The 14,900-nt window shown below is 44.2% G+C and overlaps 1 protein-coding gene across 3 annotated transcripts in view; it reads right to left on the reverse strand.

Annotated features, from left to right (window-relative positions):
- LOC113960653 (ubiquitin-associated protein 2-like) overlaps positions 1 to 14,900 on the reverse strand; it is a 110,238-nt gene that overhangs the window by 998 nt on the left and 94,340 nt on the right. For all 3 annotated transcript variants that reach the window (XM_027670323.1, XM_027670321.1, XM_027670320.1), the window contains exons 21-26: positions 7,832 to 7,910; positions 6,176 to 6,390; positions 3,730 to 3,829; positions 3,539 to 3,646; positions 1,454 to 1,521; positions 535 to 726 (exon numbers count right to left, since the gene is read on the reverse strand). In XM_027670323.1, the coding sequence (XP_027526124.1) occupies positions 535 to 726; positions 1,454 to 1,521; positions 3,539 to 3,646; positions 3,730 to 3,829; positions 6,176 to 6,390; positions 7,832 to 7,910 (762 nt within the window). The remainder of the gene's footprint in view (positions 1 to 534; positions 727 to 1,453; positions 1,522 to 3,538; positions 3,647 to 3,729; positions 3,830 to 6,175; positions 6,391 to 7,831; positions 7,911 to 14,900) is intronic.

The raw sequence follows: 14,900 nt of genomic DNA on the forward strand, positions 1-14,900 counted from the left end.
GATGAACAGTCCCAGCTCTCTCAGCCTTTACTGATAAAAGAGGTGATCCAGTCCTTTCATCATCCTTGTGCCCCTTTGTCCCATACATCCATGTTTGTCTTGTACTGGGGAGGCCAGAACTGGACACGGGACTCACCAATGATGAGCAGAAGGGAAGGATCACCTCCCTTAACCTGCTAGCAGCACTCCTCCTAATGCAGCCCAGGATCCCATTGGCCACCTTTGCAGCAAGGACACATTATTGGCTCATGGTTAACTTGGTGTCCACTAGGATGCCCAGGGCCTATTCTGCCAAACTGCTTTGGCCCCTAGCATATACTGGTGCATGGGGTTGTTTCTCCCCAGGGGCAGGACTTGCCATTTCCCCTTGCTGAACTTAATGAGATTCCCTCCCCAAGCTGGTCAACAGCATCGAGTCTATTAGTCTACAATTGCTGTCAAGGCCCTTTCCCAATGAGCAAAGCAAAAACCCCCAAGATCCTGCTGGGGAATGTGCCCTCAGGCACACTGTAGATGTGGAAGGGGCTGACTTACCTGCCCATCTTGCTGAAGGTGGTGATGCAGCATCTGGGAATGAGGCTGCTGATGTGCAGGGAGGATATGGAGAAACGGGGCTGGAGCATAACCCGGGGCAGCACCAGGGTTCAGGGGCCCAGTCGATCCGAGACCAGAGGGTAGGCTAAAAGGAGGTGGTGTGCCAGCATGGAATCCCTGCTTGTCAAATGTCTGCACAGGAGGTGAGGAGGACAGCATCAGAGACTGGTGTGAGCAGCCCAATGGTGACCAAACAAGAACAAGAGTGCCCCAGACACATCACCTGAAACTTTCACCAACCCCATGAGCATGCCAAGTTACACCTGAAAGCACTTCATCAGATGAGTTTCAGCTCCTTTTCTCATCCGTTCTTTTGCACTAATGCTTTCAACATTCTATTTCCACAGCTACTATGCCCTTTTTTTCCCCTGACCTCTTTTTATTCAGTGGGACGTGGGATGGCAGCAGCTGCCTGAAATTAGTCCTTCACACATTATGGGGGCTCAGGCTGGAATTACTTGACCTACCCAGGGCAGCCCAACAAAAACACAAGAACTACTTTTCCTCCCCCTGACCAAAGCTCAACCCAGCCTCTTGACTCACTTGCTTTGGGGGATACTTTTACCAAAAGCATTAGTGCCATCACACTTCATTTGCACCCAGGACATAGCACATGTGGGGAAGCTTGGGCAGCATAGTGCTGCACCTATGCCAGCAGCTGCCGTCAGGAGCTGACATGGCAGAAGCAGTGGGACAGAGGGCGAGACTCCTCTCCAACAGCAAACAGAGACAGCATAAGAAATGCCACAGCCTGTTGACCCTGAGACCAACTGGTCTGGGAACGGCCCTAGCCTCCTCCACAAGGGGAGCCATCAGCCTGGCCGCAGACCACAGGGGAAGAGGGTCCAGCATTACTCACCTGAGTCTTGTTATAGACTGAGCCGTTGATATCAGGCACACCCGTGTTACTTGAGGTCACAGAAACACCTGGAAAACAAAAAGCATCCACCAACAATGGGAAAGTCAACCACCACCTAGCATGAGCCCCATGCTTTTCTCCCAGCACCTCTGGCAGCCTTAGTGGATGCACCTTTGTTTGCAACCACTGCACCCCACACCCTGCTGCTGGCCCACCCAATGGGGTTCTCCATGCTGTCAGAGTACTCCATACAGGAACAGAAGAAATGGCTCGGTTCCTCACTCCCACCGCAAAGCAGGAAACCAGTCCACTGGGATAAATCACCCACATTCACAACCCAGTGGTTACCACTTGGATTCAAATGCACTTCACCAGGCAGCAGCTGGCTGCACCAAACACTCATTTAAGCTCACAAAAAGGCAGCTTTCCCCTAAGATTAGGGGTGCATTTGGCTCTACTGTAGCATTCAAGAGCTTTTCAGTAGTGCACTAAGCAATGAGACTCAGCATCTGCTACACATTTGAGCCCTTGTCCTTTTACATCCTGCAGAAGGGTGAGGTCTGCGATGCTCCTCTGCCCCAAGAAAATTAATATCACTGATTCAGGCTGGCTTCCACCTGGACAGTCTGGTGCCATAAGAGGCTCAGAAACACTCACCAGCAAGGTGATTCTCAAACCAGCCACTTATTCAGTCTTATAAAGACTGGCTCTAATAATTTCACTTGGATCAGAATAAAATCAGCTGTTCCTTTGGCCAGTAAATCAGAGGACTGGGCTCACAGGGTGCACACTGCTCTATGGTTGTTCCCTTCCTAGGACATTGCTCCTTTTTGGATTACTCCTCCACAGAGGAGAGCGTGATTACCTCTTGGCTGAAGACAGTGTTTCAAATGCACAGCAAATGCTTGGTATTTGCTTAAGTCCAAGGATGAACTAGTTAGTGTTAAGCAGTTAAGTACACACTTCTCAGGTCTAACCAGCATGTGCAGAATAAAGCTTTCATATGAGCTGTGTAAATTCTTCAGCCTTTACAGTCACAAAGGAAACATTTCCAGGTATGAAACAAGGCAATGAGTTACTGATGCCTTAAAATCTATATAAGATTTTAGTATAGCTCATTAGTACTTTTAGCTCGCTAAGTACCTTCGTACAAGATTTCTGAAAATGCTGTTTAACATTCCTTGTCAAGAATTTCAACAGACAAAAGATTTTAGCAAGGTGAAGAGCTACTTATCTGTAGAAATGTACTAAGAAAGAGACATGACAGAGTCACACCACTTGATATAAGTAGTCAAAGCTACCCAGAGGCCTTGAAACCATTCCAAGGAGGACAGAGATGACGAGGAAGACAAAGATGAAGATAAAGGGGTGGACATTTTAGGACTACTGTCTCAAATTTGGGAGGCGAAGATGGTACTGTGGGTGGGATGGTTTGGGAAGTGGGTGTAACAGATGATGTAATGTCTGGATATTATAGTATAAAAACTGTAGAACCTCTGTAATTCGGGGGCATACTTTGGAAATGATTCCTATGCACCCAGCATGCTGTAAATAAATGAGTGCTTTTTGCTTTCTAATACTCAAAAGAGTTTTAGAAAGTTATTTTCTGGCTTTTAGGCATCATTACAGGGTGTACAGACAGAAGCTAAACAGCCCAGAGATGTATGGAGTGCCCTGTTCAACCCTAACACATGGCTACCTCAAGTGCCTACCAAGAAACTCAATCTAGTCTTCATTTTTCAGAGAACTATTTCAGCAACAGCATTCAACTGCTTAGGCTTCAAAAACACAGCACTGCTGAAGGATCACTATATTCTTCAGCAAAAAAACTTTGGCAGAGGTAACAGCTCATCATTTCTCCAATGTATAATTGTGGACAAAGCTGCGCATCAGCCACACAAATCCTTGTGCAAAGTTCAGCCATGAGGTTTAGAAGGAACGCTTGGGCCATTATAAAGCATTCTGTATATGGGAGATGGAGAAACAGCTTGGATCATGACCCTGTTTAGAGTTGGCTACTGTGTTGACTGTACAGCACTGGGAGTTGGCCCTACTAAATCCCAGTCAAGAGCAACCTCATGTTACCTTTCCCAGGTCCAGCGCCAGCAGATTTGTTTTGTGCTTGAGATGACACATTGTAGCCTCCTTTGCTGTAATCTCCAGCTGCCGCTCCCTGTGTTAAGTCATCATAGCCTGCCAGTGTGTACAAGACAAGGTGTTACAGTGAGCAAGCAGCTCTGCAGACATGCATGTGAAAAGCACAGTGGTAAGCATACCTGCTCCATAGCCGTGCTGCCCATAGCCACTTGCTTGCTGAAAAGGAGTCGAGGTGGTGTTAAGGTTGACTCCATGCTGTTTAGCAGATGCTGGAGGTACCTGGACAAAGGAAGGAAACAGAAGACTGTTAATCAGGGAACAGCACACAAAACACAAGCTCCCTCTGCCATCTAGTGGAGAAGTCACCTTCCCTTCACATGGAAAATTCAATCTGGAGTTCAGAGCACTGGGCTGACAAGGGACATGGCACTCACACTTCCAGAAGTAAATTGCTTTATGCAAGCCCCAAGTTTTCTGCCAGAGCTGCCCCTCTGATTGCAGCACAACCCTCTCTCAGAACAGGCTGCGTATTTCTTTAGAACCATTAAGGTTGGAAAAGATCTCCAAGATCATCAAGTCCAACCTTCAACCAAACACCACCATGCCATTTAAACCATAGCACTAAGTGCCACGTCCAGTCATTTCTTGAACACTTACAGGGATGGTGAATCCACTATCTCCCTGGGCAGCCCATTCCAATGCTTAGCAACCCTTCCTGTGAAGAAATTCTTCCTGATGTCCAACTTGAACCTCCCCTGGTGCAGCTTGAGGCTATGTCCTCTTGTCCCCCCCCGGGCAGATGGAGCTCGTCAGCCCTGTAAGGCCATCCATCTATGAGAAGGTCACTCTAAACAAACCTACGTCCTGAGGACCTCACTGCCATTGTCCAAGCTTGCTTGGCCCCGGCAGATGAACCTTAGGATTAAAGGGTGGGCTCAGTTCAGCGCATGCTGTGTCTCACCTAAAAAATCCATTGCGCAGGCTCGAAAGGTAAAAGACCTTTCCCAAAATCTTCGTTCGCGAAGACTGGCCATACTAGTTGCCTGGGAGAAGAGGCCAACTCCCACCTGGCTACAACCTCCTTTAAGGTAGTTGTAGAGAGAATAAGGTCTCCCCTGAGCCTCCTTTTCTCCAGGCTAAACAATCCCAGTTCCTTCAGCCGCTCCTCATAGGACTTACTTTCTAGACCCTTCACCAGCTTTGTTGCTCTTCTCTGGACCTGCTCCAGCACCTCAATTTCTTTCTTGCAGTGAGGGGCCCAGAACTGGACACAGCACTCGAGGTGTGGCCTCACCAGCGCTGAGTACAGGGGAAGAATCACTTCCCTGGACCTGTTGGCCACATTGTTCCTGATACAGGCCAGGATGCCATTGGCCTTCTTGACCACCTGGGCACATGCTGGCTCATGTTCAGCCAGCCGCTGACCAGCACCCCCAAGTCCTTTTCCACCAGGAAGCTTTCCAGCCACTTTGCCCTCAGCCTGTAGCACTGCAGGGGGTTGTTGTGACCCAAGTGCAGGACCCAGCACTTCGCCTTATTAAACCTCTTTCATACGCTGACTGTAAACAGCAAATTCTCACCCACAGAATCAAATGAAACATCAACTGCTGCCTGAGGCTGTTACATAAGACACAGTCCTACAGGGCCCTAAAATAGACTCATTTACCTTTCTGCTTGGAGCATCACCTCTTTCCAAATAACATTTTCTTTCCTGAGACTCCATGCTCTCTGACTTAATGGAGTCTCCTCCATCCTCAAAAGGATTTCCTAGGCATCCTTGGCTCTTGACTCAGCTTTGGGTCTCTCTTTGACTATCCAGAGGGTGCTACAGGCTTTCAGGAACACCAAGTCCATGAGCTGCAGCTGTCTGCTATTTATAGTGATCTGTACAGGAATGCATGAGTTCTGGACTTCTAAATTTCCTATTTTCTTGGGGAAGAGACTGCAGGTATTTTCTCATGCTTGCATGTTTTTGGAGATCCCTTGCAGACTGGGAAATATGACTCTACTCTGCTGTCATGAGACCCCACCTGGAGTACCATATCCAGTTCTGGGGTCCCCAGCACAAGAAAGACAGACTTGTTAGAGTGAGTTCAGAGGAGGGCCATGAAAATGATCAGAGAGATGGAACACCTCTCCCATGAAGAAAGGCTGAGAAAGTTGGGGTTGTTCAGCCTGGAGAAGAGAAGGCTCCAGGAATACCTTATTGTGGCCTTTCAATACTTAAAGGGAGCTTATAAGAAAGACACAGAAACATTTTCTACCAGGGTCTGTAGTGACAGGACAAGGGGAAATGGCTTTAAACTGAAAGAGGGTAGATTTAGATTGGACATAAGAAAGATGTTTTTTATGATTAGGGTGGTGAGACACTGGCACAGGTTGCCCAGAGAGGCTGTGGCTGCCCCATCCCTGGAAGTGTTGAAGGCCAGGCTGGATGGGGCTTTGAGCAACCTGGTCTAGTAAAAGGTGCCCCTGTTCATGACAGGGGTGTTGGAACTAGATGATCTTTAAGGTCCCTTCTGACCCAAACCATCCTGTGATTCTAAGATGTAGAAGGTTTGGGCTGGAGAGATCAAAACCAGAGAGGCACGCAGGGAGGGTTACAGTTTAGGCTGTCACACTTACGAACATGGTTGGCCCATATTGGAATGCACTGGGTACACCGGGCACACCAGCATAATAAGGTAACCCAGTGTAGCTGTACCCTGGGGGCAGGGTCGGGTTGAGGAATGGCTGCTGAGTTGTATGGTGAGTCTGCGGCTGGTTCTGCTGCGGCTGGGCGAGTGTGGTAGTAGGAGCAGGGGAGGCAGAATCCCCACGGCCAAATTTTGTTATGTCACCTGCAAAAGAATGAACTGATCAGAAAAGCTATCAAAGCTACTCCAAAAGTGGAGAATTCAAAGGATTCAAAACCTCTGAATACAAGTAGACAACTACAGAAGAGGACACATCCTACACTTGAAAGCCTGCAGTTGTTCATGGGAAGCCTTCTCCCAGTCTCTGTTCCTGATGGCCACAGGGACATTGCCTGTTCGTGGCACAGAACTCCATGCCATAGCTAATCCATTGATAAAATGGAGATACCAATACTTACCTATCTCACACAGTCTGAGCAGATTCATTATATCAGATCATTGCAATAAAACATGCTAAAAGCAAAAGTATGGCAAACAGCCAAAGAGCAAATAGTTGTTGGGTTAAAGTGTGACTCTCCTGGAGGTTAAACTGACTAGTAAAGCCTCATGGGCTGAAAGCAAGTTAGGATTTACAGGAAGTGATAGGCATATTTTTATCAATGTCTATTTGTCAAGCATGACTAGTTAATATGTCTGGTTCCTCACACCACCAAAGTTCTGGAGACAATAGCTGAAGGCCAAGAAAGCAAGATTTGCATTGTGGGCCACCTTTTTTAAGAAGTAGGAAAGGAAATTTGGTTATTACCCCAAAAGCAACCTCCTGAGAGAAATGATTACGCAGCAGAAAAACTCCTGAACACTTGCATTTTCTGGCAGCCTACAGAGCAGCATGCTCACATGTTTTTAGGGAGGTGACATATATCACTCATATCTATCTCATTCCCAACTAGTATTTCTTCATGTTCGTTACCCAAAAGTATGACAACACTTAATATCATTGTTATAGGAATTATAACACCTATAGCTACAGTTTTAAGCTGTAATCAGATTGCAGTGAAAGAAAACCACTGGCTGAAAGTTCTGGATGGCATTAACATAATCTTTGCACAACGATAACCGAAGAGTAAGAGCAGAAATGAACAAGGGCTTCTTAGACCACATGCTTTTGGGAATGAAGTCCATTAGATTTGAGGAGGGTGAGGGGGAGCCTGCTAGGTGCAGCTCCTCTTGAGAACACAGAAGTACTAAAATAGCAGTAACAAAGGAAAGCAAGCCAGTCAAATTTCAAGAAGAATGATCGAGCTATGGAATATTTTTCAAGCACCTGTATGTGCTTGGGAAGAACACTAGATGACACTACCATTTAAATTTGTAACAACTTTGCACTTACTCTCAAAGGTTATCCAACTTACTCCCAAGAACCTCCAAGTTACATATGAATTACTGACCAAAATCATGAAGAAAAATAAAATCAATAAAAAAAACTAATCAATGTCAGAGTTGAGAGAGAGATGCTCACTTTTGTTTGGCTAGTTTGGACTGATGGGTTTAATTGCCTACAGAAGGGAAAAATGACTGCTCTTTCAACAACAGCAGGATGACCAGCACATCTCACTCACTATCCTCGTGTTTAAATAGCACTCACCTGAGTAGGGGTTGTTAATAAGGCTTCCATCTCTGCCTGTCAAGGTTGCAGGAGCAGGGAATGTAATTCCATAGTAATCCTTAGAAAAAGACAACATCATTTATCAATAGCTGAAACCAAAACAGAGCTGGACAACTCTTATGAACCCTGTATTACATGCATAAGAAAATTTTAAAAGGAAGAACTAAAGGAAGTTTGGGCAGCAGCTGATATCGCTTAGCTGAAGATTTACCTGAATCCTCAACTTCAAAATAAACCTATTTTACAGACATTTTTAATATCATATACAAATACTTAATCTCTTTATGGTAAATTAAAGGCAACAACTAAATGCTTACACCTCCCAACCTTTAGCTCTGAGCTGTCATATTCCAGTGAGACTGTGCCTGGAAAAACAACAGACCATCAGGGGCCAAAGACCTAGGGTCAGGCCAGGACCATAATCACAGACTGGATGTAGTCTAAAGGTTTTACCATGCCCTGTTTTCTAAAAGTAAAAAAAATCAGCTAGGAAATCAGCACAAATACTAAAAAAACTGGTGAAAAAGAGTTACCACCTGATGACTGGAAAATTTAATTAAACTATATTACAAGAGAACTCAGATCAGTAGTTTCCAAAGTGGGGTGTGCAAGAAAATCCACTGGGGTGCATGAAGAAATTGGGTTTGGTACCATTAATAAATAAGGTTTAAAAAAATTAAAATAATAGCATGAAAGTAAAAATTTGTTCTCATCCTTTTGTTTTATTTTCATGTATGGTTTATAACATACATATTAGTGCAATAGTATACACATATAATTTATAAATAAAAATATATTGGGAGTGCTCACAAATTTTTTACTGATGAGGTGGTGCAATCAAAAAAGGTGGAGACCACTGCCTTAGATCATTCTTCTATAGGAAGGTAAGACAGTCCTCACCCTAGAAAGCTCACACTTCAAGATGACAGGACATGCCAGCAAAACCAAAGAAGCATTTTGTCTTCAGTTTGGGACAAGAGAAAAGTTTGCCTTTCCCTCTTTGGGTAAGCTCCACATGTGGGGCTGGTACTCTACTAAGTGATTTTCCTCCTAATTCTCATGGTTTTCTCCTTACCACCTCCAATCCATCAAGAATTAATACTTTAACCACTAAGATATCCATTTCCACACAATCTTCAACACTGGAAAAACATCTTCCTCCTTCGTACCCCTCTCTGCAAATTCCCCAGCACCTTCCACCTTGCTGCATTTCTGTGCATTCCTCCCCTGTCTCCTAAACCCAGTCCTCCATCCCTGAACCTGAAACCATCCGGCAAAGATTTAGTATTGCATGTACTTTCTGTAACTTGAAACAGTGACATATTTCATCATCCTTTCCTTCCCAGGTAATTCCACCTCAGCAACTCCAACGTGAATCACTTAACAAAACACAACCAAATTCCTAATAAAAGTCTTTGCAGGTTACACAAAAGCAGCACTCTCATCTCCTGAGGATCATAACACAAAAAGCAGATTTGGAGAAGAGATCTGAACAGGATTCAATGGACATGAACTAGAACTGACACAGTAGCATTTTCCCTCATATAAACCTGACAAAATATAACCAAATCTGCATGAGAACAGGGTCTAAGGATTGCAGTTGTTTCCGCTGCCCCTCAGGTAGGGGATGTGCTGGTATTGGCTGGGGTAGAGTTAATTTTCTTCCCAGTGGCTGGTATGGGGCTGTGTTTTGGAATTGTGCTGAACACGGGGTTGATAATTATAGAAATGTTTATGTTATTGCTGAGCAGGGCATGCACAAAGCCCTGAACACCTGCCTGTCTGTGGGAAGCAGTGAATGAATTCCTTGTTTTGCTTTTCTTGTGCATGCGGCTTTTGCTTTCCCTATTAAAGTCTTTATCCCAACCCACAAGTTTTCTCGCTTTTACTCTTCTGATTCTCTCCCCAGTCCCACTGGTGGGGGAGTGGGGGAGCAGCTGCATGGGGCTTGGTGCCTGGCTGGGTTTAACCACGACAGGAAAACCACATCAGCACTGAATATCCCTATCCCACACACCTCTGCATATACACATTCAAAACAAAAATCATTAGAAAATACTAGTGCAAACCTGTTATCTTTACACTTCATGCCCACCCATAGGAAAACATCAGAAGAGATACTCTGCTCTTCAAACAACACAGCTATTTCCTGACCTACAGAAGGGATGCAGGAGAAGGTGCCTAAAGTCAAAACTGAAATATCAGGAAGAGACTCAAAATGGAAGATAGAAAAGGACTGAAAAATGATAAGTGATCTGATGTAATAGATGTAAGCTATACCAAACAGCTTGCTAGGTACTGTGCACACCAGCTAAGGCATTTATAAGATCTCTACTACACAGTCAACCTGAAACAGACTAATAAAAAAGATAGCATACCCCAATGTAATACACACCAAAAATCAAACAAACAAACAAATCCAACCAAAAAACCCAAACCACAACACAGTGAGAATTTACAGCATCAACATAGACATTAAGAAATTGTAAGTGTAGAAAAATCTTCAGAAGAATTACTCGAGGAGGAAAGAGTTAATGCTCGCTCAAGGAAGCTTTGCTGCCTGGGAAAAAAACATTTTCCCATGAATAATTTTATGTGTTTTCTCTTACTCCTGCCTGCCATGGAGGTTGACTCCCTGTTACAAGACAAGCTCTCACAGACATGCTTGAAGGCCCCGCGGGGGGGGGCAAAGTGTGCTATAAAAAAGGCCCCGAGAGAACAAAAGCAGGCGTTTTTTTCATGCCCAGTGCTTAGCACCATACTGTTACTGGTTTTGGCTTTCAGAAATAAATTTTTCTAAATAGCCTGGTATCTGGGGTACCTGCGTGCAATTTTTCCCTCACAGAAATTGAATTAAATTTAAAAAGATATGCACATACCCTCCCCCAACTCACTGTATCAGCAGCCACCAGTACCTCTCACTACTGGAAGCTTCCCAGGAAGCAGTGACAACTTGCATTTGGGACTCTGTCCACTTTCACTTTCAAGATGTGAACAGACCAGTATGTCAAAGACAAATATTCCCAACAGTTCCTGCATCCCATACACCTAATATTGCCTAATTTCTACAACAAATTCAAAGCACAGTAAAAATACCCCAATAGCTAAAACCACAACCATTGCATGAATAATCGATGAAAAAACCTTCACAACATTTATGCATGTATTTATAAATATCAACACACTGAGGAAAAACTGGGGGGAGGGGGAAATGACAGATGACCCCAAAAACATTCTTTAAGATATTTGCAGAGAGGAAAAACACTTCCACCAGCAAGGCTGCAGATGCTATAGGGAAAGGTGGGAGAAAAAAAAAAGGCAAAAAACCAACAAACTAAAAATGTTTGTCAATAACAAATAAAACATGCATTAACTCATATATACAAATAATAACAGAGCATAAAATAAGAAAAATAGATGTTGGTTGACTGACAAGCTTGAAAATAAAACCAAGCAAGACCACTCACAAAAGAGACAAAAAGGAAACCCTGAAACACATCCTCAGTACAGCTACCCTAAAAGCCTCTGCTGCCACGCTTTCATCACTCGCTGAACCATAAGAGCACAGTGTGGAAAACTGTCAGGTTTGCTGTGTCAAAATGTGGAGAATTGATGAGACTAGTTGAGCAAGAACATGAGCTGAGCCACTTGCTTATCTTGCACCTGGCTTGCGCAAAGGCATTCCTAACAACTGAATGATGTCGGGGTGGAGGCCTCATAGCTCAATGTTGTCTCAATGAAGCTAGAAAAACAACCACAGAAGCCTCACAAAGAGCACCCATGTCTCTCTACCAGACATTAGCCTCACACCCCCTTATCCACACATAACAAGCCTTGTTAGAAGCTTATAAAATATGACTTAGTCTCATCACCTCAAGATTATAAATCTGGTACTTTGCAAACACTTAGTGGAAAGAAGAAACACCTCGTTAAGAGGAGACACTTCACTGATTGCTGGGCAGATTGACAGGTCTGACTCATTCTCCTTTCTCCATTAGCAGGGATGCCTTTTTAGGTAAGAAATTGCATTTACAGATGACACCCAGGTGAAAGTAAGCTTAATTAAATGTGAAGTTAAGCTTAGTGAACTGTGAATTGTCAACTTAGCTTAATTAATCATTGGCTAGCCTTAGGATATTTAGTGTTAACACAGCAAGTGCATTTATCAACAGCAATTCTGAATCTGTTATATCTGTCACCTCAATAAATTATCTATATTCAACTTTGCGAAACTGTCTCAGTGAAAGTCCGTGGAGGGGCTCTGCTAGGCAAAAGTCAAATCCATACTCAACACACAGGAGTCAGACTTCCCCCCATACCCCAACAGCAGCCCTCAGGAGAAAGAAAGCAAAACTGAAAATGGAAATGCTGTCTAGATGATGATGATGAAAGGAAAGCCACAAAACCATATGAAGCTGGCTACCCAGCAGCACCCCAAGCACACTCTTCACCCTCACCCACCACCAAACCTGACCAGGCTCCTGCCCAGCACCACCCATGCTGGACCCACAGCCCTACCTGCAGCATGGTGCCCCAGTGCTCCTGTTCCTCCTGCTGGCTTTTGCCACTGCCCTCGCTTGTCACCACCTGTGTCCCTGCGATGGCACCTTCCCTAAAGACAGCTCCCAGCTCCTCCAGGCCACGACCCCCAGGCCACCACAGCCCTGCCACCACCAGCATACACCATTTGCCTTCGACATCCTCCTCCACATCAACCACCTACAGCAAGCTGTCGCCACTGCCCTCCACATCCTCCAGCACTTCTTTGCCATTCTCAGTAGCCTCAGCGCTCCCCAACACTGGGATGCCCAGTGAAATGGGAGCCAGGCCTAAAAGAGTTAACTGAGATATCTTGGCCTGCTAAGAAACCCCAATACCTGTTTTGCTAGAAGAACATTTTAGGAGCACTGGTTAATATCATGTTCTGTTCTGCTCACTGGACCAAAGGCCTTATTATAGAAAGAATAGGAGTAGTACACACACAGTAATAAATTAGGTAAACTAGACGTTTGAATAAGATCTAGAAGGCCCAGAGCCAGCATTTTGCAAGCTTGAAGAATTCAGGTCACCTAACTGAAGAGGTCAAATTGAGGAAGACATTCATGGCAACCACCAGAGGGATGAAGGCTTGAGGAGAAGACCCCCAAGTAGAAGACTACGCATGTCTGGAAAGACTCCGCCCAGAGACTAGCCTACTTATTAATATGTATGTTAAATGATGTAACCATGTATCTAAAGTGTATAAAATAGCTTGCTTTTGCACTTTCAAGTCGAAAAACTTTGTCCAGCACGAGCTGGCTTGTTCCCAACATTGAATAAACAAATACCTTGCTGCTTATAGATTCAAAAGTCTCTGAGCAGTTTCTTGGACTGAGTTTTTCAGAATCAATTTGGCGACCGCAGCATCACCCTCTCCATCTGGCTGTAGAATCCGTCGGAGCTCAGGACCCCCTGGGCACGCCCCGGGTGAGTTTTACTCGGAGGGCCTCCCCTCTTCATCGGCTTACTGCAGGGGTGGACAAGGACTTGCTGCCTATTGATAAAAGGTATTTGTATCTTACTTGGTTTTGGGTTTTGTTTGGTTTTGGAGTTCCCATAAGTCGAAGACAGGACACGTTCTCACTGGGAGTAATGGAAAAGGATGCTTTTCCTGGGGTGATAGCCCCTTAGAGCTGGTATGTTCCAGTTTTGTTTGTATTTGGCCAAATATTGTTTATTTTGAGGGAAACAAGGTATCTAAGTTTCCTTTTGGTTGTTCTTTTGTTTATGGTATTGGTTCCCTTAAGTTCATAACCACCCTACGAACTGGGGATTGGGGCGCCGCTATTGTGTTAATAGTTTTGTGTGTGTTTATTGTCATTTTGTGTTGTCTTGTTTGTTTTCGGAAAAGTTATTGTGTACCTGATATACCTTGTTCACCTTGAAACATCCAGGAGCACATAGTTAAAGGTATTATCATGCTAAGAATTGCTATATGGGAGTTAGTGCTGAACAGTTAACTATAAGCACACCACATTGGATAAGACCTAGAATTAAGATCTGTCCATTTTGCAACTGTTGGTTATATGTACGAGCCTTGTGTAACAGATGTAAGGTTTGCCTCCCCAACAGACAAGGCTGGGTCAGAACCAGTGTGCATATTATAGAAAAGAGGGATACTGAAAGCAAGAATGCCCTAAATTAACAGGTGGAAATACAGGCACAGGAGGGGCTGTTGTTGCTTATAGAGTACTGAGTGAGGGGCGGGCCAGCGGGCCTGCCCCTAGGGGACCTGTTGGTAAAAATTAAGCTAGGGGAAGAAAAAAAATGAATTGGATTTTCTAATTGATACTGGGGCTACATTTTCTATTTTGAATCAAGAATTGATACCTAGAAGTGATAAGTTTGTTCAAGTTGTGAGTGCAACTGACCAGTCAGAAAAAGCTTTCTTTTTGAAACCCCTAAAGTTCAAAATTGGAAAACAAATGGGAGTGCACCACTTTTTGTGTTTACCAAATTCACCCAAACCCCTACTGGGCAGTGACCTACTAGAAAATCTGGGAGCTGTAATAGAATTCAAACAAGGTAAAGTTGAATTTAAGGTAAAGGAAGAACAGTTAATAGCAGCTCTGAGTTTAGCAATGAGCTATGTGGAGCCAAGCCAGGATAATTCAAATGTCAATCAAATTTTAGATCAGGTATGCCCAGGAATTTGGGCTACTGACACACCAAGAAAGTCAAAATGGGCAGCTCCCATTCAAATCGAATTACAGCCAGGAGCAAAAACAGTAATTAGGAAGCAATATGCACTGAGGCTAGAAGATAGAAAAGGAATTGAACCAATAATAGATAACTTCTTGAAATTAGGACTTTTGATAGAGTGTGAATCAGATTTCAACACCCCAATTTTACCAGTCAAGAAGCCAAATGGAACATATAGGTTGGTTCAGGATTTAAGAGCAGTAAATAAAATAGCTAAAACATACATGCAGCTGTTGCAAACCCATATACCCTCTTAACAAAATTAAAAGAAAATCTAATTTGGTTCACAGTATTAGACTTAAAAGAT

This window comes from Neopelma chrysocephalum, unplaced genomic scaffold (genome assembly GCF_003984885.1).
Source record: "Neopelma chrysocephalum unplaced genomic scaffold, ASM398488v2 Primary Assembly neopelma1_96827, whole genome shotgun sequence".
Lineage (NCBI taxonomy): Eukaryota > Metazoa > Chordata > Aves > Passeriformes > Pipridae > Neopelma > Neopelma chrysocephalum.